We start from the raw sequence: 25,651 nt of genomic DNA, 5'->3' as shown, positions 1-25,651 counted from the left end.
TCTTAATCAAGGTTTGTTGTCAATCATGGTATAGATATTACCCAATAGGAATAATTGCGCCTCCATATCTCCCAGGTCAATTTCAATGCGGGTTTTGTGGGCAGGGCTTGAGTACTATAAGTCACGCCTCATAATTCTGACTTCTTTCTAAGTTCCGTGATTTCATTGGTTGGTAGTAACGCCAGTTTCTAGACACGCGGAAGGCGCAAGGCGCAACGAGATAGATTATTCGCGAGGTTAAATTAGTCTAGCTTTTCCCCGCAAAATCCACCTAGAGTAGATACGTTGAAAAAATGTTACAAAAGTATTCCTATTATCTGTATTTATTCCTGAACTTAGTTTGGCTCAACATGAAACATTATTAAGATACGGAGACACTAAAAATACATTTATGGCTTAAAAACATTACGCATTGTTTAAGGAAGCTAGAAAAATAAGGAATTATATAGAGTGGACACTAGGAATCCTAATGAAAGTTGATGATAGGGGCAAGTAATTTAGTAAGCTCGCGAGAACATTTGAACGAAGTTGAAGATAAATCATCCCTCATCTAACAGTAGTATAGTATGGCCCAACAATTATTCCACGTGTCACCTCTATATATCCTATTGTTGCGAAAACAACCGGGTTTTTTTAATGCGACAAAGTAAACAATGAAGTTAATGTAAAAGTGTGATAGATGTCATATACGTGAGTTTTATATCAAATATAAAAACAACGAGAAAGCGTAATTAAGTAATCGATTCCTTGAGAATATTTCGTGGAGTCCGAGGTTTCCCATTAGAATGTTTCCGGAGAGTGGTCAGTGCTGAGCGGCATTGCGCTCCCGTCATTGACCACGTCATAAAATATGAACGAAGTTGAAGGCAACAACAGTCTTTATCGTCAATTGCGGTAAGAAAATGATCTAAATATTCCTGACAGAATGAGTTAAGTCAATATTTGGTCAATACTCCTTGAGCAAATAGAAGTGAAATAAGGTGAGCTAGGCACTAGAGAGTTCAAGGAGACAACAAAACTTGTAGGACTGTTCACGAGCCGAGCTTTTTAAAAGCTCGGCTTGGTTAACATATATATGTTTAACAAAAATTGCCACTACCAACGTAAGACTTGAGAACGACTAGAAATGCTATCCCATGTTAAGGAATGTAGTGGTTCTGTAAAACCCGCTCGGTAAAATGTGAAGAAATCATTATATGGTCAAGGTTAGAGGCGAGAGAAAGCAAATTTTCCCACGCTTTATTTCATGTAAAAATACAACGGAACGCACTATTGGTGGAGAGAAGAAAGACTAAGCTCTATTTGAGTGACTAATACTTATTTCAAGCACCTAAACTTAAATTATGACTGTTTTAAGAAAGATGTTCCAAATTAGAGCTGTTCTAAGTTAGGGCTACTCAGTACTGACCCTGCAGGTGTATTTCCAGTAAAATTAAATTTTCGACGTATTCCCGAGAATTGATCTCTTCCTCTCTAGCTTCAATGGTCAACCAATATTAACAATAATCACTTTCTGATATTTCCTATTTGTCTTTGTTACTACTTAATAGTAACGTCGTGTTGTATCCAGTTCTAGCTTAATAGGCTAATACCATATGTTTATAAGATATGTTCCCATAAGTATGACATTACCTATACTTCGTAATGCTAGAGACTTACAGCTTGAGCTAGTTCGAGGGAGAACGACGGAAGCGAGAATTGAAGTCCTACACTCGGTGGTAGTTAATTTTGCTATCCATCTAGGTCTTATTTAGCCTGCATTACTAAACATTTGACATATAGCGCCTGACCAGGCCTCCCTCGCTTTACCCTGAATCTATGACCTACCTCACTCTATTCGTGACAAACTCTCATTAACCAGTGACAAACTTATGGAACATATCTTACGAACTTACGCTAATACGTAATTTGTTTTTTGTTTTTTTTTTTAGGTTTGAAAAATCCAGATCTTTGCAATTTTCATCTTTTGGGGTAAATTATGAAAAATCAATGGTAACTCTATTGATAATTTGACGACATTTTATCTTTCGCGTATACATAGCATAGCTCTGACCACGACTCATTTTTGAAAGCAGCCTACGAAAAAATTCTAAATATCAGGTTTGAACTGATTCTACGGTATGATTTGTTGTTTGTATCATGGATACATTAGCCTGTGTATTCTTGTTTGTATTTATTATTTCCCCATTTAATTCATCCGCGAGTAAACAGTTTAACAGTCCCCGTATCGTAATTAAGAGTTAATTAATTAATCGCTTATATCAAATTATAGAGATATGGTCTAAATTTAACAGTTCAGAAACAGTTCAATTTAGGAGAACCATTGAAGAGAGGGTGCAAAAGAAAATAATGTGATTTTTTATCGATTCTTCTACAAATAATAAGACAGTAAGCATAGTCAGGAAATACCTCCGAGTGATTTTACGTAGAAGTTAGTTTGAGATTTCACGGATAATTTTAAATTTGCTCCTCCGACCAACAGCGTAACGCCCTGCCTTCTTGTTAACATATTTCCATGTTGAATGTAATTTCACCCTCCCTTTAAAATGAAAATTATATAAGACTTCAGTAATGACAGGAGCAGATGGTAATGACTTCTCAAACACCAGGAGACTGTGTATAGAGCTTTAACCCCCTGTATTGATCAAATCAGTAAACATTGAAAATACACGAAAAGGGCGGAATTAATTATCTGAAATAAAAATAAATATTGGGAAAACATCTAATGCATTCTTTCAGTTTCCAGGAACTATATTGCATCGACGGAGAGACGGAGTATTTTACATGTGAGGTAAGTTATACTTACGTGACCACGCGTTTTGAAATCAAAATCAATGTCAACTACACTTAGCAACAATAGCGTGGCAATTGGGATAGGGGGTAGTATTGTCATGGTATTGTTAATTTGTCATCTAGAGGTAATATCAGGGAGGAGAGTAATGATGTGAATAGGCTAAGTCGGTCTCCGCGGACTCCGCGCGCATGCGTCAAAATTTAAAAACCGGCTTTGAACTGGAAGTGGGAGCTGGCGGTAGTGTAAAACCCAACGCCACTCGCGCGTGCGCGTTAGCTAGAGTCGAGAGAAAGAGATAGAAATTCCTTGCCTCCTTTTTTCCCCCTGCCATTTATATTACTGTTTCTTTAACATCACAGCGAGACTCCCTCTCACCTCCCTGGTAATATTAGGAGAAAATTATTAACAGCTAAGCAAACACGTAACATTTTCAAATTTAACACGGTTAGATAGGGGAATACTATTAGATTATGGCCGCCAATATTGAGCTGAAATACTTATGGTGTTTCTTATTAAAACGTTGACGTATTAGAATGTGGATATTTATCCGGTTAAATTGCTGTCGTCTTTCGAGAATTTTGACGTCTGGTACCCAAGATCAGTTTCGAGACCAACGGATAAAATTATCATTTCGATTCCCAAAAGGATAACGGAAAAACCGTTGATGATTATAAGCGTGGACAAAGCGGTAATTATCGCCTTCTATGTACTTCCCTACAATTCTTAATTAGTTTGAACGTATTTCAGACTTTTGTCCTTATACTTTTGAGCTTCACAGTCTTCTCCGTATTATTCGCGATGTCGTACGCGGTTTACGGGAAATTCAAGCGCAGAACTCGTCAGGGACGATGTCTAGAACTCTTGAAACATTCGTTGGCAACTGCTTGGGACTTTGCGGCCCTGCTCTTCACCGAACGTAATCCTACACGCAACTAAATTCCCAATATGACAATATTCAATGTGCTTATTGAGTTCTTTTCAATGTCTATTAGCGTTTCCATCTCTTTACAAGCTGAAGTTCAGCGAACGAATTTTGGTCATTTCTTGGTTAATCGCGCTAATATTTCTGTCCGCAATCATCAACTGCAACATGAAATCCGAATTTTACCAAGAAGAATATCGTTTATACGAAACCGAAGATGACATCGACAAATACCGAGTTAGACCATTGTTTTCAAGAAACGAAAAATCATTTTACGACAAATTCGTAAGTTATATCCTAAGTTTATAAGATATGTTTCGTAAGTATAACACTTCCTATACAAGTTCGTAATGCTAGAGACTTACTAAGAGCTAGTTCGAGATCGACGCAAGAATTGACTACACGCGATTTTCGCAGTCCATCTTAGTATTTAATCTGTACTAAGCCTTTGTCAGCGCCTGACTAGGCGTCGCTTTTACCCTGAATCAATGACCTACCTCACTCACATAATGACAAGCTCTCATTAACCATTGACAAACCTATGGAACATATCTTATGACCTTATGGTAAAATCAAGATTCAATTACGCGTCAAGCAACTCGAAAGCTGATACCATTTAATTGTCAGATTTCGCGTCATTCGTGGGTTGAAAAGTTTGATCCCGAAAAGATATTAACTCAAGTAACTTACGTGGATGAAATTATTCTACCCTTATTGATCTCGAGTGATGAACCAACTGCCCTAATTCTCAGCGAAAATTCCATTCTCACCAACGAGGTTTTTAACCCAACGTTCATAGAGGCGGGAATCACGTACCACGTGGCTAAACTGCAATTCGAATACAACGTCTATGGCGTCAACAAAAGCCTTATTGCGGATCCCGAACTCGACGAGCATCTGACTCGTGGATTTCAAATCATTTTCGAGACTAAGCCTTTGCAGCCAAATGAATTAAAAGGAAACTTCTGGGCGGAGCGTGTTCTTTGGAAACATCCCGTTAAAACTCATGCCGTCATTAAACTGGCCGACATCAGTCAGGTTTTCAACGCCTACATCTACGGCGTACTAATATCGTCGCTAGCTTTACTGCTAGAACTAATAACTAAGTTCTGTATCTAAGCCTTGGCTGACCTATAGCCCGGCTCCATTAAGACCCTAATCTTCTACACACATTTTTACCTTGCGTAAGGCAGGAACCAATCGGGACCCCGTACACGCGAACGAAGCTAAAATTAGCCTTTGCCAATGTTAAGACGCTGTGAATCAGACTTTAAGGGGCCCGAACTTTAAACTTGAAAAAAAAAAAAATCTTACCTTGCAGTGCTTTGATTTAAATGTTAAATGAAAACCATGTCTCTTAAACGTTACGGATTAATTCGACACGTTTAAAATAAATTATATAACAATTGACCCAAAATAGTAGTACAGTAAAGATGAACAGCGTTTAGAACATCGAGCACGACCTCAAGAGCCACAAAAACTCGGGACAATACCAGACGCAGTCTCACATTCAAATGACACTTATTAGGCCCAAAACGTTTTCCTAAAAAAGGAGGGGGGGGGTGATAAAGTGATGAATAACGACAGGCTTGCCTAAAATAGCACTGATAATTATTGACATCTTAAATTGGGCATAGTTTAAAAACTATAGTTAATTTTAGAAAGTAAAAACTAAGTGTTTTTAATCTGATTTTCAAATATTCTAAAATATGTTAAGATTTGATGAAAATGAACGCCACTAATTGGCTAATATTACGAAAAGAGTGATTAAAGTGTTTATTGGGTCCGACTTGACCACTTTTTTGCCTATAATGTCTCTTGGTCCCCTTCTGCGGCGATTATCACACACGTGCATGTTGTATTCTTTTTCCTTGGAGGAAAGAAGTGAGACGGAGTAGAAAGATTCTTCGGCCATCCGCGGCAATATGAAATTCATTAAAGAAGAAAAAATAAATAAATTTTAAACAATTTAAGTGTTTAATTACAGAAAAATAACAAATAATTTTTCAAATATTTTTAACGCGAGATAAAAACAACTTGGATTTGCAAAGGTTTTAAGGCTTGATCAAATATATAATAGTTCCAATTAAAGCGATTACAACCGCGAGAAGCATACCGATTAACGTTTTGTACAGACCATGGTTACTATTCAGAGTTACACCTGGTCCAGTTATCTAAAATTTAAGGAAATTTTGGTAAAATTGGTTGAATTAGGATCAGATGCACGGGAAATGAACGCCACCATTTCGGCTCTCATCATTCGGGACCGTGATTTCATTACACACTGGAGACTGGACTTAGAACTAAGGAGCTGTCAGTGAAATTGTAGCACGGAGAATGTATAAGAGAGGAGACTCGGAGTCAGACCCGTAATCCTCCGTTCCTAAAACGATACTGTGCCGTTCCCGGGTCACCATGGTTCCCGCTACCCCCCCCCCCTCCCCACGACAAGAGAGCGTACAATCTCGGGCATGCGTTCTAGCCTCCTTGCTCTAACCTCATGAGACTGTTTACAATTTTGAATGTCACTCGTTTCCAACTACTATCACGTGATGCGCGTCGAAGTTGCGCGCCACTGTATGAGGTATCGGCCTCTTTTTTACCTCCCCCTCCCCTTTCCAGAACGAGTCTCCCCTCTTATACATCCTCCTTGATGGTAGCTTTGGCCAAATTTCCATCTACATCTATTTAACAACGTAGAATTTCTAGGAGTCAATCAGACAATGAACTCCTCGAAAGCTAACTTAGTTTCTTACCACAGTTCCAACTCCCGGGCCACCACCTGCAGCGAGTTATGCCTAAATTAACATTCATAAAAGTTTAATACATTAAGACTTATAGCCCACTTACTGATTGGGCTATCCGAAAAAACAACAGGATTGGTGCCTTTAGCCATAATTTCCTGAAAAAACAACACAAGTCAAAAACCAAATTATTTTTTCTCTAGCGTAATCTAAAGGACTCATTTCATTGGTTCATATGATGAGTGTCCATAATCCACAGACACTCTAACTACGCAATAAAACCAAAAATATCTCAGGACATATGGAGCAGATATTGTAGAGAAAAACTGTCGACATATCTCTCTATGACGTTCACCTTCAAGTGGTCAATGAGAAAATTTTGTTCTTACCATGGTTCCAACTTTCGCTCTACCACCTGCGGGGTAATTAAACATTTACGGGCGTTTGAATGAAATATATGATTAATTACAGGTTCTTACTGATAGTGTTACCCACGGCAACTGTGGGGTTTATGCCTTCCGCTTTATTTTCCTGAAAAACATCACAAGTCAGAAAATAAAGTAACAAGCATCAGGGATGGATTTAATTTTAGAAGTAGGAATGGAGTCTAACGGTTAGTATTTACTTCAGTTATTCCGACTCATAGACCACCCAGTATAGAGCCCCTCCCTCCAACACGTAACGAAAAGTTTAAATCATATCTTATTGGCTCCCTTAAACTACGTTTTGATGACGTTGCTGAGGGGGACGGCAAAAAATACCCGTAATTCCTTTTTACCTCTGTCACTATGACCCTCCCGCCTCTTCTTTCATACCCCCCCCCCCGTCCAGGGGAAAAGGGGGTCCGTGACTTTGACGCGCGCCCACATTACTCTGTTCTCCATTCCTACTTCTAAAATTAAATCTATCCCTGCTCGCATAAAAACGGGAGCATAATTATAATATGCAAGGTTCGTACAAATTCTGGAAATCTATTTTTTTTGTACTTTTCTTTATTATGGAATTCAGTAAGATTTTTAAACGTACCTTTTTATTGTTATTGAGGTTTATCACGGTTTTAGGCATGGTCCCTACTAGAGTCAACGAAAACGTTTCTCCCGGTACTTGGTCTCTACCAAATCTACATGGCAATTAAAATTAAATAAACGTGGAAATAAAAATTAATTTTAAACCTTTTAAGTTTCATCAGAAGTACATGAACCGAAGTTACTTAAGACTCTAAAAACTGTCCAACACATTTGACATAACGCGGGGCTTTAAAAAAGCAGAACCTTTCATCCCCCCCTCGTCCTTGGCAGAATTATTGCAGAGGATTCTGGGACCAAAGACTATAAGTGACTGTGCCATTTAAGCCCGACTATATAGTCTTTGTTCCGGTATTTCAGTTGTTTTGGAAAAGTCGTCTGCTTGATCAAATTGATCTTGACGTCCAAGGCTTAGGCTTAGTACCTTTTGTTTACTTGCCGTTTCGGAACTGCATACCGATGGTTTCTGATTCAAATCGATCCCGAATTAAAAGCAACTTCAATTATGGCCAAAAACTTAAAGGAGAAATTGAATATTTATCTAAAAAATATTAAACGACCCTTCGTTATTTCAAGATTCCAAAATTACAAAGACATTTTGAACTCAGCAACAGGCTAAAAGTATATTGAAATCCGCCATTTTAAAATATACAAATTTCCGACAACCGACTTCCGTTTCCACACAGCAACCGTTTGGTGGCGTTTTTAGAATAACGGCGCTTGAGAATGGGGTGCAGGAATGGGGGTTAAATAAGGGGAATTATAAGTAACTTGTGTTTAGCGAAGAAGCAATGGGACTCCAGTAACTTCGGTTCATTTACTTCTGGTTTCATAATAGAAAACTAAAAATATTACTCGAGTCTTACCTGAAAACTACCTGTTTTCGGTTTAAACGTTAGGTCTAGTACGAAAGAGTTTTGCTTTCGAATTGTAATCTCAAATAGATAGCGTACGCTAAAGGGGCTAGCAACACCCCCCCCCCTGGCTCTTAACTTGTAGATAGCGGTTGAATTGCACATGTCGCAAATGACTGGCACACTAATCCGCGCACTAATTACTTGGTTTGTTGCCAATCATGGTATAGATATTACCTAATAGGAATAATTGCGCCCCCATTTATCCCAAGTCGATTTCTATGCGGATTTTGTGGGCTGGGCTTGAGTGGTATAAGTCACGTCTCCTAATTCTGACTTCTTTTTAAGTTCCGTGATTTCATTGGTTGGTAGTAACGCGACTTTCTAGGGACGCGGAAGGCGCGGTAAGACAGGTTATTCACGAGGTACAGCTCCGTCTAGACACGTTGAAAAAAAATGGCACACAAATATTCCTATAAGCTGTATTTATTCCTGTTATTAGTTTGGGTCAACATGATACATTAAGATACGGAAACATTAAAACTATATTACCAATGGCATAAAAATAATGTCCATCGTTCAAGGAAGCTAGAAAAATAAGGTATTATATAGATCGGACACTAGGAATCCTTACGAAAGTTGATGATAGGGGCAAGTAATTTAGTAACCTGGCGAGTACATTTGGGCGAAATTGAAAACAATGAAGTTAATGCACAAGCTTGATAGATGTCATACTGCCTGCGTGAGTTTTATATCAAAGATAAAACAAGTTGGGAAAGCGCAATTAAGTTATCGATTCCTCGAGTATATTTTCTGTAGTCCGAGGTTTCCCATTGGAATGTCGCGGGAGAGTGGTCAGTGCTGAGCCCCATTCAGGTTGATTTCTTGACCGCGCTATAAAATATGAATGAAGTTGAAAGCAACAACAGTCTTTATCGTCAATTACGGTAAAGAAAGTGATCTAATTATTGCTGATAGAATAAGTTAAGTCAATATTTGGTCAATACTCCTTGAGCAAGTAGAAGTGAAAGAAGGTGAGCTAGTTTAAGGAGTCAACAAAAGTACCTATCTCAATAACGAGTTAATTTTGGGCCTAACCTGGCGTTCAATTTGAAGAAAAACATCCGAAGTTTCCATCCGTTACTTTTGTATAAGCGTCGTGAAAGCGTATTTCACGAAACCTTTATTTTAAGTAAAATCAGAAGTAAGGGACTAGAAGTACTGAGGTAACCAAATTCTTCACTTGGCGAAAGTGAATATTCTTGATAAGACACCAACGGTTGGCCCTCTGGTAGCGGTTTCTGAAAACGTGAGACGCTCGTGACGGTAGACTCGGCCGAACTAGATTCAAGCACCCACGTCCGTGTTCCGCGGCTTTAGGTTGAGGGGAAGGGGGTTGGAAATATTTTTGGAACTCGATCAATTTTTTTCTCTCTGGTGTAGGCGCGATGGAAGCGGCATAAAATCCTCAAATTTGATCACTAGTGCCAGGATCAATGCTAGAGCACTTTACTTCTAGTCCCTTATCCTACTTCTTGTAAAATCAATTATATGCACAATATGAGGTTGTCGAATTGTGGTTGAATCGTTTCTGGATTTTACGTTAGAGTCTCGTGGCCCTATTCTATGGATAGATGGATTTTTAATCTTCAATTTCACGCAGTCAAACTTAAACTATGACTGTTTTAAGAAAGGTGTTCCAAATTAGAGCTGTTCTAAGTACTCAGTACTGAACCTATATTTGAATGTTTACGACGTATTCTAGAGTCTTGATCTCTTTCTCTCTAGCTTCAACGATCAACCAATAGGCGCTTTGTAATAGTCTAAAAGTTAGAGAACTGGAATGGTCTTAGTTCCAGCCTAAGACCATTAACAATTGTTAATGGTCTTAGTTCCAGCTAATACGTAATTTGTTTTTTAGATTTGAAAGTTCCAGATCTCTACATTTTTCAACTTTCGGGGTAAGTTTCCGAAATTAATCGTAATTAATTTTAATTGTTGATTTAACGAAATCTGTTCCATCGCGCAGCATAACTCTGAGCATGAGAAATTTTTGAAAGCAGCCTACGAAAAAATTCTAAATATCAGGTTTGAACTGATTCCACGGTATGATTTGTTGTTTATATCATGAATACATTAGCATGTGTATTCTTGTTTGTAATTATTATTTCCCACTTAATTCATCCGCGAGTAAACAGTCCCCGTAACGTAATTAAGAGTAATTAATCAATCGATGAGTTTGATCTGGGTTCCCTTTGTTTACGGTTACGGTAAACAACCGAAAATGGTTTGCCTTAAAATATATCAGAGCGCCATCAGTGTTTAGCAAAAGATTCCATCGAGCTATAGAAATACGTTCTTAATGTTACAGTTCAAAAACAGTTCAATTTAGGAGAACAATATAAAAGAGAGGGCGAAAAAGAAAAATCAAGTGATTTTTTATCATTGATTCTTCTACTAATTAAAAGACCTACCTGCATAGTGAAACATCCAGGAAATATCTCCGAATGATTTTAAAATTAAAGTTACTTTGAGATTTCATGGATAATTTGAAATTTGCACCTCCGACCAATAGCGTAACGCTTTCCCTTCTTGTTAATAAAATTCCAGTGGCACGTGGCTCCTTGGCGAATGAAACATCGTGGCGCGTGATATAGACCGTGAAACGGGTATTACGTTTACGAGAAGGCGGGGCGTTACGCGATTGGTCGCGGGTGCAAATTTCAAATTATCCAAGAAATCTAGTCTCAAACTAATCTGAACTTCAAAATTATTCGGAGCTGGTATTTCCTTTAAGGTTTCCCTATAGGGAGCTAACAACTGGCTAGGGGGAAGAGATAGTCTGACGTCACGCAGCCCCTCTCTGGTTGGCATTTTTGTGCGTAGAATACTGTTTCCAACCGTTAGGGGGGGGATGAAACTCCAGTAAGAGATAGAAGGGTGTGACGTTTCAGGGTCAGAACTGTTAGCTCCCTATGGAGATTGGTCTTATAACTAGTACAAGAATCGATTAAAAAATCAGTTGATTTTTCCTATTCACCCTCCCTTTAAGAGGATAATTATATCAGACTTCAGTAATGACTTTTCAAACACCAGGAGACTGTGTCTAGAGCTTTAACCCCCCGTATTGATCAAATCAGTAAACATTGAAAATACAAGAAAAGGGCGGAATTAATTATCTGAAATGAAAATAAATGTTGGGAAAATATCTAATGTACTTTCAGTTTCCATGGACTATTTTGCGTCGACGGAGACACGGAGTATTTTCCATGTGAGGTAAGTTATACTTACGTGACCACGCGTTTTGAAATCAAAATCAATGTCAACTACACGTAGCAACAATAACGTTCCCCTATACAAAATATGTAGCCGGGGAAAAAGCAGAGATGGAAGGCATTTTTCCCCTCCCTAATTTCTGCGCACGCACCTGTGAAACGTCATTTTTAAAATCGCCTATTGTGATAGGGGGTAGTATTGTTCATTTTTCATTTAGAGGTAAAATCAGGGAGGAGATAGGTGAGAGGGGAGATGATGATGTGAATAGGCGGGTTGGTTCGCCTCTCTCCGGCGCTCGCTCACGACGCTCAGGAAGTCTCCGCGGACTCCGCTCGTATGCGTCAAATTTAAAAACCGGTTTGGGACTGGAAGTGGGAGCTGGTCGTAGTGTAGTAACCGACGCCACTCGCGCGTGCGCGTTAGCTAGAATCACACGAAAGAGATAGAAATTCCTACCCTCCCTTTTTTCCCCTGCCATTTATATTACTGTTTCAGTGTTTCTGTAACATTAGAGAGAGACTCCCTCTCACCTTCCTGGTAATGTTAGGAGAAAATGATTAACAGCATAGCAAACACTAATACTATTAGATTATGGCCTCCAATATTGATCTGAAATACTTATGGTGTTTGTTATAAAAACGTTTACGCATTAGAATGTGGATATATACACGGTTAAATTGCTGTCGTCTTTTGAGAATTTCGACGTTTGGTACCCAAGATCAGTTTCGAGACCAACGGATAAAATTATCATTTCGATTCCAAAAAGGATAACGGAGAAAACGTTGATGGTTATCAGCGTGGACAAAGCGGTAATTAGCGCCTCCTATGTTTATGTACTTCCCTTCAATTCTTAATTATTTTGTACGTATTTCAGACCGTTGTTCTTTTACTTTTGAGCTTCACCGTTTTCTCTGTATTATTCGCGATGTCGTACGTGATTTACGAAAAATTCAAGAGCAGAACTGGTCAAGGACGATGTCTAGAACTCTTGAAACATTCGTTAACAACTGTTTGGAACTTTGCGGCCCTGCTCTTCACCGAACGTAATCCACGCAACTAAAATTGCCAATATCCAAAGCACATTTGGCTTATTGAGTTCTTTTCAATGTCTATTAGCGTTTCCATCTCTTTCAAAGCTCAAATTGAGCGAACGTATTTTGGTCAATTTCTGGTTAATCGCGATAATATTTCTGTCCGCAATCATCAATTGCAACATAAAATCCGAATTTTACCAAGAAGATTATCTTTTTTACGAGACCGAAGAGGACATTGACAAATACCGAGTTAGACCATTGTTTTCAAGAAACGAAACAAGTTGGGAAAGCCAAAATATTACCTCTCCGAGTGGAGATGACTTTCACTACCCCTTAAACAACCTAAATATATGCATCTATCGCTTTTTTTAATTCTTTGCAAGTGCAGGAATGCAATTTTAAAATAGTCAATTGTTCAAGCCTTTTCAATATCTCTCAATTGCTGTGGAAACTATAGTCTCTCGCTATACCTCAACCGTATTCTTAGTCTACCAGTACGATTTGTAATATTTGTCCATATCAAAGCTGAATCATACCTCGCCACACAAAAAGCAAATGTCCCAAAACATGGAAGCCACAACACAATCACACATAAGCTAGGCTCCCACTTAACCAAAATACTTACTAAACAGTTAAATACTTACACAGGTTGGCAAAATCAATCTCCTTCAGTAATACGTAAGGCTTAATTATATTATTTGCCGAACAAAATTAATCGAGCAAATTTAACACTTAACTGCTTCCTTCGAAATTCTATCAAAGAATGAATCAACTGTTTAAAAAAAGGTTTTCTTCGCTAATAGGGCGCTATCATACCAACAGCAATTCCGTCATATTTAAAAAATATACATTGCCAACACTTTTTTCAAATAAAGAATGATCAATAAAAGTGCGTAAAAAAGGTCTTTCACAAATAGGCCTAGGGGGCGTATAAACTAAACAGCAACAACGCTCTACAGCTACACTAATCTTACACAAACAAGGAGTACTATAAACCCACTACTGGAAGCGGTATTTTTATTCAAAGGTAAAACAATTTCGCTTAAGCTTAACATCTCTAGACATCGGTAAAAATGTCTCTATCACTCCTAGGTAACTGTATGCACAGGATTTTAGGACATTATAACTCAAATTCATCTGATTATGTTTTAACAAGGTTAAATCTAACTGGGAGTAAGATGAAAGGAGTAGAAGCTTATCTGTCTTAGGAAATATGAAATTTTATCTTAACAGTTCGTTAAATCATAAGTTTATAACGAAAAAACGCGGAAGGGGAAAACGAGCAGACAACAGCGATTTTTGGGGGTAGAAGGTTAAGAGCGCCATCTGTCGTCCGTGCCAAAGTTGAACTTCCACTCGAAACGCAATGAGAAAGTGGATAAAATAATGCCATCAGCTATTTAACTGCGTCGATATATTTAACGACTTGACCCATGACATGCCCATAACACTGGCTTCTATGAATCCTATTTATTCTTGGATGCTAGGAAACTTGGTAGACGTAACAGTCTGTACCAAGTACCCAAGCATCCTTCAATAAACGCCTGGCAACATTGTGGTACGCATGGTACAACTAAAAAATAGGATGTGTATCTATCTTTCCAGTCACTCCAAGTCGTTAAGCCCTCATTACAGAGGATTTGAAACACTATCGTAATTCCAAGTGTCTCGAATCTCTACGTTCCTGTCCATTATGAACAGTGCTGAGAGAATGATACATCAGAAAGAGCCATTCAAATCGAATTGCCGAAAATATTATCCATATTTTCATTTCATATAACAGAGAAAACAAATTATTATGGTTCTGAGAGGAGCTTCCCATTTTGGTTGTTGTTCTCAAAAATATATCGCAATGCACGGGCCTCGATAGATATAGGAGGCAATGAAGGAAATATATCACAATGCGTGGGCCTTGATAGATACAGGAGGCAATGTAGGAAATATAACGCAATGCACGGGCCTTGATAGATATAGGAGGCAATGATTTAACGACTTCGGTACTTGGGTTTATCTTTAATATTTAAATAAATATAATTATTTTTAATTATTTTAATCGCCAGTAAATAACTTTAAAAATAGTTAAATCGTTTAAAATAAAGTTGTTCCTATTATCTTTCGAAACTTTGCTAATATTGACGTTTAAAGTGAAGGGTACCCCTCTTGCCCGCTTTTTTCAAATTTTGGGGTATATATACGTTTCGTTTCCATTATAATAATAGATAAAAACGCATTCGCGTGAACCTTTGGTGGAAGCCCTGCCATTGGGAGGCTAGACGTTTCTCGTAACCCTAGCCGATCGCCGCGTATATCTTAAAACCAAATAATAGATAAAAACGCATTTGCGTGAACCGATGGTGGAAGCCCTGCCATTGGGAGGCTAGACGTTTCTCGTAACCCTAGCCGATCGCCGCGTATATCTTGAAGCCAAACGATGACGGAGGAAAAGAAGCCAGAATGTACTGACTGGCGTCCATGTGGAATGGACAAAAGACCTGAAGATGGTGGTGCATTGAAGCTGGTGTCAATGTGGAATTGACGAAGAACAGAAGATGGTGGTGCTAGGAAGCCAGCAAGTACAGACTAGTGTCCATGTGGGATGGACAAAGAACAGATGATGGTGGTGCATAGATGCTGGAGTCAAGGTGAAATTGACGAAGAACAGAAGTTGGTGGTGCTTGGAAGCAAGCACGTACAGACTAGTGTCCATGTGGGATGGACAAAGACTAGCAGATTGTGGTCCTTAGAAGCCAGTTAGTAAAGACTGGTGTTGGTAGATGGATGACCAAATTTCCGTGAACCGCGAACGCGTTCCGGAAATCGGGTATTTGTTTGCTCCGAATTGTAAACTGCGAACGCGGTCACGTGGGGTCTGACAGACGGACACACAGACAGACACACACACAGACAGACACACAGATTGACAGACACACAGACAGACACACAGACAGACACGGCCGGTGTAATACCTCTCCGTGACATACGTCACTCGGAGAGGTAAAAACAAGTTGGGAAACCAAAATGAACCTCTCCGAGCCGAGACTAATTTACTTTCTAAACACAGGTCCACCAGCCAATGAGAAAAACCGGAAATACATAGTTCAAATTGGCGAAATATTGCCAAGCTCTTTAGCCAAGGCTTAACAATTTCCTTTGTATCCTCAATAATTCTAATGAGGACCTAAATTGTGTCACTGAAGGGTGTATTTAACTTTCAGCTCACTCTGAACCGTTAACACCTCGTATAAGAGGAGGCGAAACAAGGTCAATTCTAGTTTAAATCTAGGGTATCTTATTTCACAGACCCAATCGTTTCAACACTTTTGGATAGATGAAGAATTAACATCCATATTATCTAACGAATGTAAAAAAATGCGATTACACTATATATAAATGTAGTAAAGCTGAATTAAAAAGTAAACACCAAATTTGAAATGTTAATATCTAAAGATGTTCTTGGAATATTAAGATGAAACAGAGCTTTATAGCTACACAACTACTTAAAGAATCGTAATGCCGAAAAATATTTAAAATATTTCCATTTAATATTCTGCAAAAAGGAAATGTTATCGTTTTGTAAGAGATCTTATCATCCTACTCGCTTTATATTAACTTTGATATGCGTGTAGTGTTTTGATTCGGATGCAATCTTCATTACTCGTTCTATATAAACTCTCACTTGTGTCATTACATAGAAATAAGTTTTTCTTAAATAATTAATTAAATATAAATGATATTAATTATTTTAATCGCCAGTAAATAACTTTAAAAATAGTTAAATCGTTTAAAATAAAGGTGTTCCTATTATCTTTCGAAACTTTGCTAATATTGACGTTTAAAGTGAAGGGTACCCCTCTTGCCCGCTTTCTTCAAATTTTGGGGTATATATACAATTCGTTTCCATTATAATAATAGATAAAAACGCATTCGCGTGAACCTTTGGTGGAAGCCCTACCATTGGGAGGCTAGACGTTTCTCGTAACCCTAGCCGATCGCCGCGTATATCTTAAAACCGAACGATAACGATGGAGAAGAAGCCGGAATGGACAAAGACCTGAAGATGGTGGTGCATAGAAGCTGGTGTCAATGTGGGATTGACGAAGAACAGAAGATGGTGGTGCTTACGAGCCAGCAAGTACAGGCTGGTGTCAATGTGGGATTGACGAAGAACAGAAGATGGTGGTGCTTCCGAGCCAGCAAGTACAGGCTAGTGTCCATGTGGGATGGACAAAGACTAGCAGATTGTGGTGCTTAGAAGCCAGTTAGTAAAGAATGGTGTTGGTAGATGAATGGCCAAATTTCCGTGAACCGCGAACGCGTTCCGGAAATCGGGTATTTGTTTGCTCCGATTTGTAAACTGCGAACGCGGTCACGTGGGGTCTGACAGACAGACAGACACACAGACAGACACACACACAGACAGACACACAGATTGACAGACACACAGACAGACACACAGACAGACACGGCCGGTGTAATACCTCTCCGTGACGTCATCGTCACTCGGAGAGGTAAAAACATTTTATGACCAATTCGTAAGTCATACCATAAGTTTTTAAGATATGTTCCATAAGTATAACACTTCCTACACAAGTTCGTAATGCTAGAGACTATTCCTATTTAGACTGTACTAAGCCTTTGACAGCGCCTCACCAGGCGTCGCTTTACCTTGAATCTATGACCTAAGTCAATCACTTCATGACAAGCTCTCGTTAACCAGTGACAAACTTATGGAACATATCTTATGCACTTGAATGGCAACACGAAAGTTGATGCCATTTAATTGTCAGGTTTCGCGTCATCCGTGGGTTGAAAAGTTTGATCCCGAAAAGATATTAACTCATATAACTTTCGCGGGTAACATTCTACCCTTACTGGCCTCGAGAGATGAACCGACTGCCCTAATTCTCAGCGAAAATTCCATTCGCACCAACGAGGTTTTCAACCCAGTATTCATAGAGGCAGGAATCACGTACCACGTGGCTAAACTGCAATTCGAATACAACGTCTATGGCGTCAACAAAAGCCTTATTGCGGATCCCGAACTCGACGAACATCTGACTCGTGGTTTTCAAATCATTTTCGAGACAAAGCCTTTGCAGCCAAATGAATTAAAAGGAAACTTTATGGCCGAGCGTGTTCTTTGGAAACCTCCCGTTAAAACTCATGCCGTCATTAAACTAACCGACATCAGTCAGGTTTTCAACGCCTACATCTACGGCGTACTAATATCGTCGCTAACTTTATTACTAGAACTAATAAATAAGTTTTGTATCTAAGCCTTGGCTGACCTAACCCGGCTCCATTAACGCCCTTACCGTGCAGGTTCATCTTCTACACACATTTTTACCTTTCCAAAGACTCGGACAAGCGGGCGAAGCTAAAACAAGCCTTTGCCAATGTTAAGACTCTGTGAATCAGACTTTTAAGGGGCCCGAGCTTTGCTTTAAAATTAAAAATAAAAACATTTCTTACCTTGCAGTGATTTGATTTAAATGTTAAATGAAAACCATGTCTCTTAAACTGTATCGTATTAAAAATAAATTACAAAACAATAAACTTGACTCAAAACAGTAAAGATAACACCGTGCACAACCTCAAGAGACCACAAAAATACACGACCATACCAGACGCGGTCTCACACTCGAATGAGAGTTTTTAGACCAAAATATATTTTTTCTTCGTAAAAAAAGGGGGATGAAGCGATGAGTAACGATAGGCTTGCCTAAATTAGCTCTAATTATAATTGACGTCTCAAATAAGGCATAGCTTAAAAAATATATTTAACTTGATGTTACCCGCGGCGTCGCTCGCTTGTAATAAGAACTTCCATCAAAATGATACAAAGAATGGGCAGATTTTACTGATTCGATTAATATTTTTGTAGCAGCCTGGGAGCGAAGGCACTCGGCGTTGCCCGTCAGCCCCTCCCTAGGGACACGCATTTTTTTATTTCTTTTCACTCGGACATTATTCCATACAGAAGGGTTTTTAAATTTCTGGCCGCCATTTAAAAAGATGGCAACCCAAAAGACCATTCAGGTTAAAGGAAAGCAGTGTACTAAATATTTGCGAAATCGGTTGAAACGCACGGACTTTGTTGCATAGAGAAGATTTTTTACATTTCTGGGCGTCATTTATTAAGATGGCGGCGGATTGGGGGGAAATATTTCTTAGTACGCGCCTACTACTTATGATTAACGTTCCTGCAAATTTTCAGCCTTCTATGTAGGCAAGCGGTTTGGGCTGGGCGTTGATTATCAGTCAGTCTGTCAGTCAGGACTTTGATTTATAAAGATAAAGATTGAAAAACGCCAACATTTCGACTCTCTTAACTTGGTTTGTTCGTAACTTGCTTAGCGTCTCCAAACTTAAAAGATGTAAATGACTCTAGAGTAACGGTAGACGTTGATGAGGCGCACGTTTTTTCCGCAATTTCTTTCATCGAAAAGCGTTCGAAAATGACTAGGCATAAATTAACAATTTAGATACCTATAATTTTTCGTGTTTAAAATTCCTTTCTAAGACTTTTTTAATGAGTGTTCCAAACAACACGAATAAATATTTTTCAACAAAAATATAATAATTATCAAAGAAACGGCAATAACGACGAGAAGAGCGACTATGAAAAATTGCAATACGCAATTCGCTGCAGTTCCATCCTGAAATTTAAGGAAATTTCATTAAGATTGGATAAATTAGGTAATCAGATCAAAGATGATCCTTGGGCAGGTGCTCGAGAAATAAACGTGGAGTTCAAGTTCGTATCTCGCTTAAATTTCATTGGTTCATTAGGCACGTCTACGTAGTCGTATTTAATCCATGGTGAAGCGAAGGGTCATATAGGAAAATGGAGCCAGCTTAGTTTCTTACCATGGTTCCAACTTTCACTCCATCACCTGCGAGTTAAATTAAAGTTCATGAGGGTTCAACTGAAATGCATTAACAATTACTACAGGTTCTTACCGAAAGAGTTACTATCAGCAATAGTGGGGTTTATGCCTTTCGCCTTATTTTGCTGAAAAGCATCACAAGTCAAAAAGTTAAGGGAATTCAATTAAAATTGCGAAATCGATATTAAAATGCCATTTTATTATATCAGAAGGAGATAATAGGAGAAGGCTGACACTCTGTATCCTCTTAATACTTTAGTTATGTAACATGATTCTTCCCCGGGCGAGGGAATTACCCTTTTAGTTAGCTCTCCCGCTCATCAAACTCAATTCAGATGGGTAAATATCGCACCGTGCTAGGGTGAATTCTATAATTACAGTTTGGTGGTAGTAAATCCTCAGCAATCAAGCCACAAACCTCATCTTGAAGTGGGTCAATAATCCACAAAATAGCTAAGCGCTAATAGAGTAATGATGATGAGGGGGAACTATTTACATGACGTAGGTGCATGATTCGGTTTAGTAACCTTGCGCACTCCAAATGTTTTAGTTATGATGTTGCGATTAAGAATCGTGTTACAATTACCCCTCCCGCTTTGTGCTTGGTACACTTCTCTCGAAGAGGACTAAGATATATTTCTGATTATATCAAGAGAAAATAGAAGAGAGTATAATACTTCTGTCCCCGCAAGCTGCGCTTCGTTTGAGGCGTTAGATTTCCACCGCTCGAGGGTCGAGACCCCTACGCACAGCTTTTAGAGAGAGAGAGAAATAGTTCCCTCAAAACAGACTACGGGCTCAGAGACGGCCGACGAGGAGCGGCTCCCTCTCCCAGAATTCCATGAGAAGCGCTTCTATCCAAAAACACGTTCTAACCTCTAGCCTTCTGATTGGCTACATGAAGTTTTAAGGGGGGGGGTGGTAAAAACTGGACTGTCCTCAAACAAGGTAGAAAGCCGGAGTGAGATTTTGACCCAAGTATTATACTCTCTCCTATTTCCTCTTGATAATATATATTCTGGAAATCATTTTCTTTTTTTTTTAATTTGTGTTTGTTAAATGGCATTTCACAAAATCATAAAATTTTTAAACGTACTTTATGTTTGTTATTCACTTATAGAAAGTTTTTACCCATGGTTCCTTCCAGTACTTGGTTTCTACCAAATGTACATCGCAATTTAAATTAAATAAACGTGAAAATTAAAATTAATTTTAAACCTTTAAAGTTTCATAATAGAAAACTAAAAATATTACTCGAGTCTTACCTGAAAAGTACCTGTTTTGGATTTAAACTTTAGGTCTAGTACGAAAGAGTTTTTCTTTCGAATTGTAATCTCAAATAGATAGCGTACGCTAAAGGGGCTAGCAACACCCGTCCCCTGGTTCGTAACTTGTAGATAGCGGTTGAATTGCACATGTCGCAAATGACTGGCACACTAATTACAGTTCAATTAGTAAATATTTAAAGATAACTTTAATCAACTATGTTCATGGCGATCGAAATAATTTTATTTCTTCATCTTCGTTAGTTGGGAAGGTGAAACGCAGTTATAAGCCTATTATGGACGGTCCCCCTAAGTCAGAAACGATTACAATGTGAAATGGATCAGATCAAGGCTTATTTCAAATCGCAATACTGAAAACAATTAGAAAAAAGGAAAAAACTGGCCATTTTTCACACATTTTAATATGATTTTAAAAGAACGTGAACAAATATTCTTAAATGTTGTAAAACTTCGTGAAAAGCACTCCCACTACAATGCCAATTACTAAAACGAACGCATATGTGACAAAGGTTGAACTTCCACCTTCTTGTCTATCCTAAAATTGAAGAAAACTTCAATAAGATTGCTCGAGAAATAAACGCCACCATTTCGGCTCTCATCTTTCCCGCAATTCAGGACCATCTCTGATTGGCTCGTAACTCGCACTTATTTCATTGGTTAATAAGACGCGTCTTCATAAGTCCTTAAAGACTTCAAATGTCAAATACTCTCTAACCAAGGTTTAAAATAGCACTTGAACTAGTTAATGACCTCTCATCGAGTGTCCTTGAGAAACTTGTTTTAGAGAGAAATGGTGTCCCCTTTATAAAATGTCTATTTATGACGTAGACAGACGTTCGGGGAGCCAATCAGACAACGCTCCCGTTGGAAGCTACAGCTAAGTTTCTTACCATGGTTCCAACTCTCGCTCTATCACCTGGGAGTTAAATTAAACTTAATTAAGGTTTAACTATAATACATTAACAATTATAGAGGGCGCTTACCGAAACGGCTATTCTTCAAAAGAGTGGCGTTTGTGCCTTTCGCAACGTCCTGAGAAACTTCAAACTAAAATTTAATCAATCAATGCGTTTGTCAAGATATTATTTATTCCCCTGATACTTTTGGTATGGGCGAATCTGGTTAACACTTAAAAACTAAGTCTTTTCATTCGTGTATTGATCATTAAATCGTAAAACGTACATTGTTTTGCTGGTATTTCGGCATTCTCTCTGCTTTGGTCGACAGCAATATCCGTTCAATGAACGCAAGACTAAAAACTGAATTTTAAAAAATTTAAGTTTAGGTCTAATAGAATATCAAACTTTTAATAAAGACTTGCCTGGACGAAAGTCAGTTGAAATTGCAGCCTTTCTTGTTCAACTTCATTAATCTAGCGAAATTATCAGTGACATGATAGTGAAGGTAAAAAAGATAAATTATGATTTTAATGTGTTAGTTCCTCTTTCACTTTGTTATCTCAAATCTTACGAGAAAGAGGTGGATAATTTTGATCAAAGCCAAGAATAAGGGAAATCGTTCAAATTTCAATTCTCCATTTCGGTGTGTGGGCGGATTTTCAATTTTGCACTAAGTCTTATTAAATCAGAGACGATCTAATAAGTATAGCAGACTAGTGAAACCAAGGAGGATTTATAAGAGGGGAGAATAGTTCTGGAAAGGGGGGGGTAAAAACGGGGCTATGGTATACAGTGGCGCGCAACTTGGTCGCGCAAGCCGTTGGTATAAAGGTTGGAAAAGAGGGATTTTCAAAATGATATAGAAGCTCATGAGGTTAGAGCAAGGAGGCTTGAACGCATGCCCGAGAATTTAAGCTCTCTTGCCGTGAGGAGGTAGGGGTAACTATGGTAACCGGGGAACGGCACAGTACCATTTTAGGAACCGGGGACTACTTTGTGCATTTTGTCTGACTCAGAGTGAGTCTTCACTCCCTCTTATACATTCTCCTTGGTGAAATAGTGAGAGTATAGGCCTACAATTGGAAATAAGAGTGACTAATGGCTTTGATTTTAAAAATACTTTGCAATTATAATCTAATTGGATAATTAGGAATTATAGGTATAATACAAAATGAACAACAGGGTGAGAACACTCGAAAGATAAATATATTTGTTTGAATTAAAAATTTAGAGCTAATAAAGTTTATTAATATGTCAGTCTTAGGTCTTTTTGATGATGAACCCCAGAAAAAAAGCAAACAATAACTGGAATTCAATAGACGCTTTTAAATTTATTTAAATGATTCTCTACACATACGTTTAATTTTAACGCTGGTCAGAGTGGTACTGGCAAGGGACGAGTTATTTTTTAACCTGATCTGGGCAATTAAGGTTCAGCTTCAATCTCAATTTGTTAACAATATCGGGTTCTTGACGGTAGGCAAGTCGCTTCGATCTGGTTACAGATGTTTTGAAATGCGGTTGTGACATGGTTTTCTCGTTGACAATATCGAGAATCGAGGCCAAGTCCTTGCTGTTGACGTGTTTCCTCAGAGCAAGAACCAGGTTTTGACCGAAGTACGTGCCTTTAAACGGGTCCCTGTAAGAGACGTATTCTTCCTTAGTCGCGAAGGCGACGAGAGTGTCGTCTGGCACGGTGACGTTATCCGTTTGATCACCACTCATCAGCTTACGTTCTGAAATGGAAGGGTGATTAAAATAATCAAGACATAAGTAACGTAACAACGATACGTGTATGACCACTTCCCATTGGCATAATGCTAAATTGGTTATGGAAACTAGTTTGCTTCTAATTGACAGATTGAAAACTGGATGGGCTATTTCATACTGGTTCTGTCTCACGGGGGATTCGTCGCTTCTACGAAAGCTAAACATACTTTTAATCGGCAAATAACAGGTTTGGTCGGCGGAAATCATGTCATACTCATTCTCGTTACATTACTCGTGAGATTTATAAGCGGTATTGCGGCTTACTATGACCTCGGCAACACAGCATGAAGAAAAGCTTGGGTTTTCCTTTGAGCGTGGGGCAATTTTTGTCGCTGAACATGCCGAAAATTTTCTGGTACTCCAAGACTTTTCCGTCCTTGGAATAAACTCCTTCTTCGCATCCGTGACTACTAATAATCAAGACCATGACGTCTACGTTCGAATAGTCGTAACTCCGAAGATCAATTAGTTTTTCTTCCATATCCTACGAAGTATAAACACGCGCGTTCATTTCGAGAAGCGAGTGACGTCATCCCTAAATTATTACTGTACTGTACCTTGAGAGTCAAACTTTCTTTGTACTTAATAAAGGAACCGAAATTTAACTTCTTCCTGAAAATGTATCGCAAGTTTCTCGCGTCGCAATAAGCTCCTTCTCTCTCAGTTTTGTTATCAAATTCGACGTTGTTAATGATGAGACCGCGACCCCTCCTTTCACTCTTCATTGGATAACGTTTCTAAAACGAACGAAAACACTATTTCACGTTCTTTCCCTGGACTGCCCAATGAAGTATTCTTACGGCGTTTTCCTTTGGGCAGATATTTTACTGCCGGAGGCGCTCGAAAAACCTTTGCGTATTCCAATGGTTTAAGCTCAGTAGTGATGAGACGCTGTGCGTGCTCCATTGGAAAAATTAGCCTTGAACTCCCAGCGCCATAAACTTGCCAACACGGCAATAATAATTCGAAACATGGCGCTTAAAAAGTCCATTGGAATCAGGGTGAGAAATAAGGCGGTGGCACTGGGCAAATGACCAGTTTAAAAATTGCTTTGACCAGTTTATTTATTAAATGCCTGGGGGTCCAGTGGTCACCGTGACCACTTTTTAAATTCCCCTTCTTTAGTAAAAAATAAACTCCCAGTAGTGGGTTATAGAAATTAATACATATAAAACAAATAAACAGTATATAAAACCATCAATAGAGCCATTTCAGGGCATCTCTGACAGTATGTAAAAATATTATGTGGTCATTGACCAGTTTTTTTATTGAAACCCTTGGGCTCTACTGGTCAAATGACCAGTTTAAAAACTTTCCTTATTTCTCACCCTGATTGGAATACGATTTCATGGGCTATCGTTTCATAATTATCGTCTGCTCGAACGTCGGCGTGCTAAGTAGTGATGTAATGAACGCGGAGCCATCGTGTAATTATCAGGCATATTCATGTCCCTAGAAAAAAATGTAGATGGCGTTGTTAAAGCCAAGGCCCAGTTGGATATCCACAAAGATCCCAAAGGTCGAAAAGCAAAGTGGGTGTGGTAAAGTGCATCAAAAATGATCAAAGAATGGCACTGCGCAAGCTCTAAATTGAGTAGAACTGAACTGAACTACTTTTCGGAAGGGAAATTCGGCTTTCACGCTTTTGTTCCGGCATTTAGGGCGATGGGAATGTGACATTTTTCCAATGGAATATGCATACTACAACATTTATTGTGTCGTCACGATCACGTGATCGTAACACCAATGGATTTACATGGCAAACTTGCATTTATCGGTTCTTAAGGGGCATTTTCCACCCTACCAATGGAATACGCACTTTGTACTAGTATAAGATCGGACTTCTTCCGAACATAGCTATTTCGTACCAAAGTCGAACGAATAGTGTGTTCCATTGAAACAAGATTAAATATGTTTCTGTCATGGGTATATTCCATTGACATTTGAAGATGTCGATAATTTGTTTGATCCTGTAACAGCATTACGCGAAATTGGGTTTTTTTGCCGCCAGCGCCGGCAACACAAAATTGGCCCAAAGGAAAACGGTATAAATGAATATTTTTCCTTCATAAGTTCCTAATTAGCCCGAAAGGCGTAACCGTCAATTTCTACTAAAAACAATAGTGTTACGTTTAAATTAAATTTTAGAAAGCTGTC

General features: G+C 38.7%; 1 protein-coding gene and 2 long non-coding RNA genes across 4 annotated transcripts; 1 reads left to right on the top strand and 2 right to left on the bottom strand.

Moving 5' to 3' along the window:
- The first annotated feature begins 850 nt into the window (after positions 1-850).
- Positions 851-4,844, top strand: LOC149709529 (uncharacterized). Its single transcript, XM_089864043.1, has 8 exons — positions 851-894; positions 1,932-1,992; positions 2,042-2,100; positions 2,740-2,791; positions 3,327-3,482; positions 3,542-3,710; positions 3,787-4,001; positions 4,344-4,844. The coding sequence occupies exons 1-8, from the start codon at positions 851-853 to the stop codon at positions 4,833-4,835; spliced, it is 1,248 nt and encodes a 415-aa protein (XP_089720169.1). The 3' UTR covers positions 4,836-4,844.
- Positions 4,845-5,745: 901 nt separating this feature from the next.
- LOC149709528 (uncharacterized) lies at positions 5,746-6,613 on the bottom strand. Its single transcript, XR_016380393.1, has 3 exons — positions 6,567-6,613; positions 6,473-6,498; positions 5,746-5,890 (listed from the first exon to the last, which is right to left on the bottom strand). It is a non-coding gene; the product is annotated as an uncharacterized LOC149709528 (long non-coding RNA).
- A 181-nt stretch (positions 6,614-6,794) lies between these two features.
- Positions 6,795-8,406, bottom strand: LOC149709527 (uncharacterized). Of its 2 annotated transcripts, none has more exons than XR_016380391.1 (4): positions 8,352-8,406; positions 7,487-7,580; positions 6,940-6,991; positions 6,795-6,875 (listed from the first exon to the last, which is right to left on the bottom strand). It is a non-coding gene; the product is annotated as an uncharacterized LOC149709527 (long non-coding RNA). The 2 variants fall into 2 exon arrangements; XR_016380392.1 differs by lacking the exon at positions 8,352-8,406 and adding an exon at positions 7,910-8,261.
- Positions 8,407-25,651: the final 17,245 nt, after the last annotated feature.

The sequence above is a fragment of the Phalangium opilio genome, unplaced genomic scaffold (genome assembly GCF_054372755.1).
Source record: "Phalangium opilio isolate 3A_F unplaced genomic scaffold, DU_Popi_V2 ptg000013l_1, whole genome shotgun sequence".
NCBI lineage: Eukaryota > Metazoa > Arthropoda > Arachnida > Opiliones > Phalangiidae > Phalangium > Phalangium opilio.
The sequence above is the reverse complement of the archived record's forward strand: the minus strand, read 5'-3'. Positions and strand labels throughout refer to the sequence as shown.

Excerpts from the sequence above, each read along its gene's own strand:
- LOC149709529 (XM_089864043.1), top strand. The coding sequence starts at position 851 with ATGAACGAAGTTGAAGGCAACAACAGTCTTTATCGTCAATTGCG. Across the intron at positions 2,792-3,326 it reads CGGAGTATTTTACATGTGAG|AATGTGGATATTTATCCGGT; the intron begins GTAAGTTATACT and ends TTGACGTATTAG. Across the intron at positions 4,002-4,343 it reads AATCATTTTACGACAAATTC|ATTTCGCGTCATTCGTGGGT; the intron begins GTAAGTTATATC and ends TTTAATTGTCAG.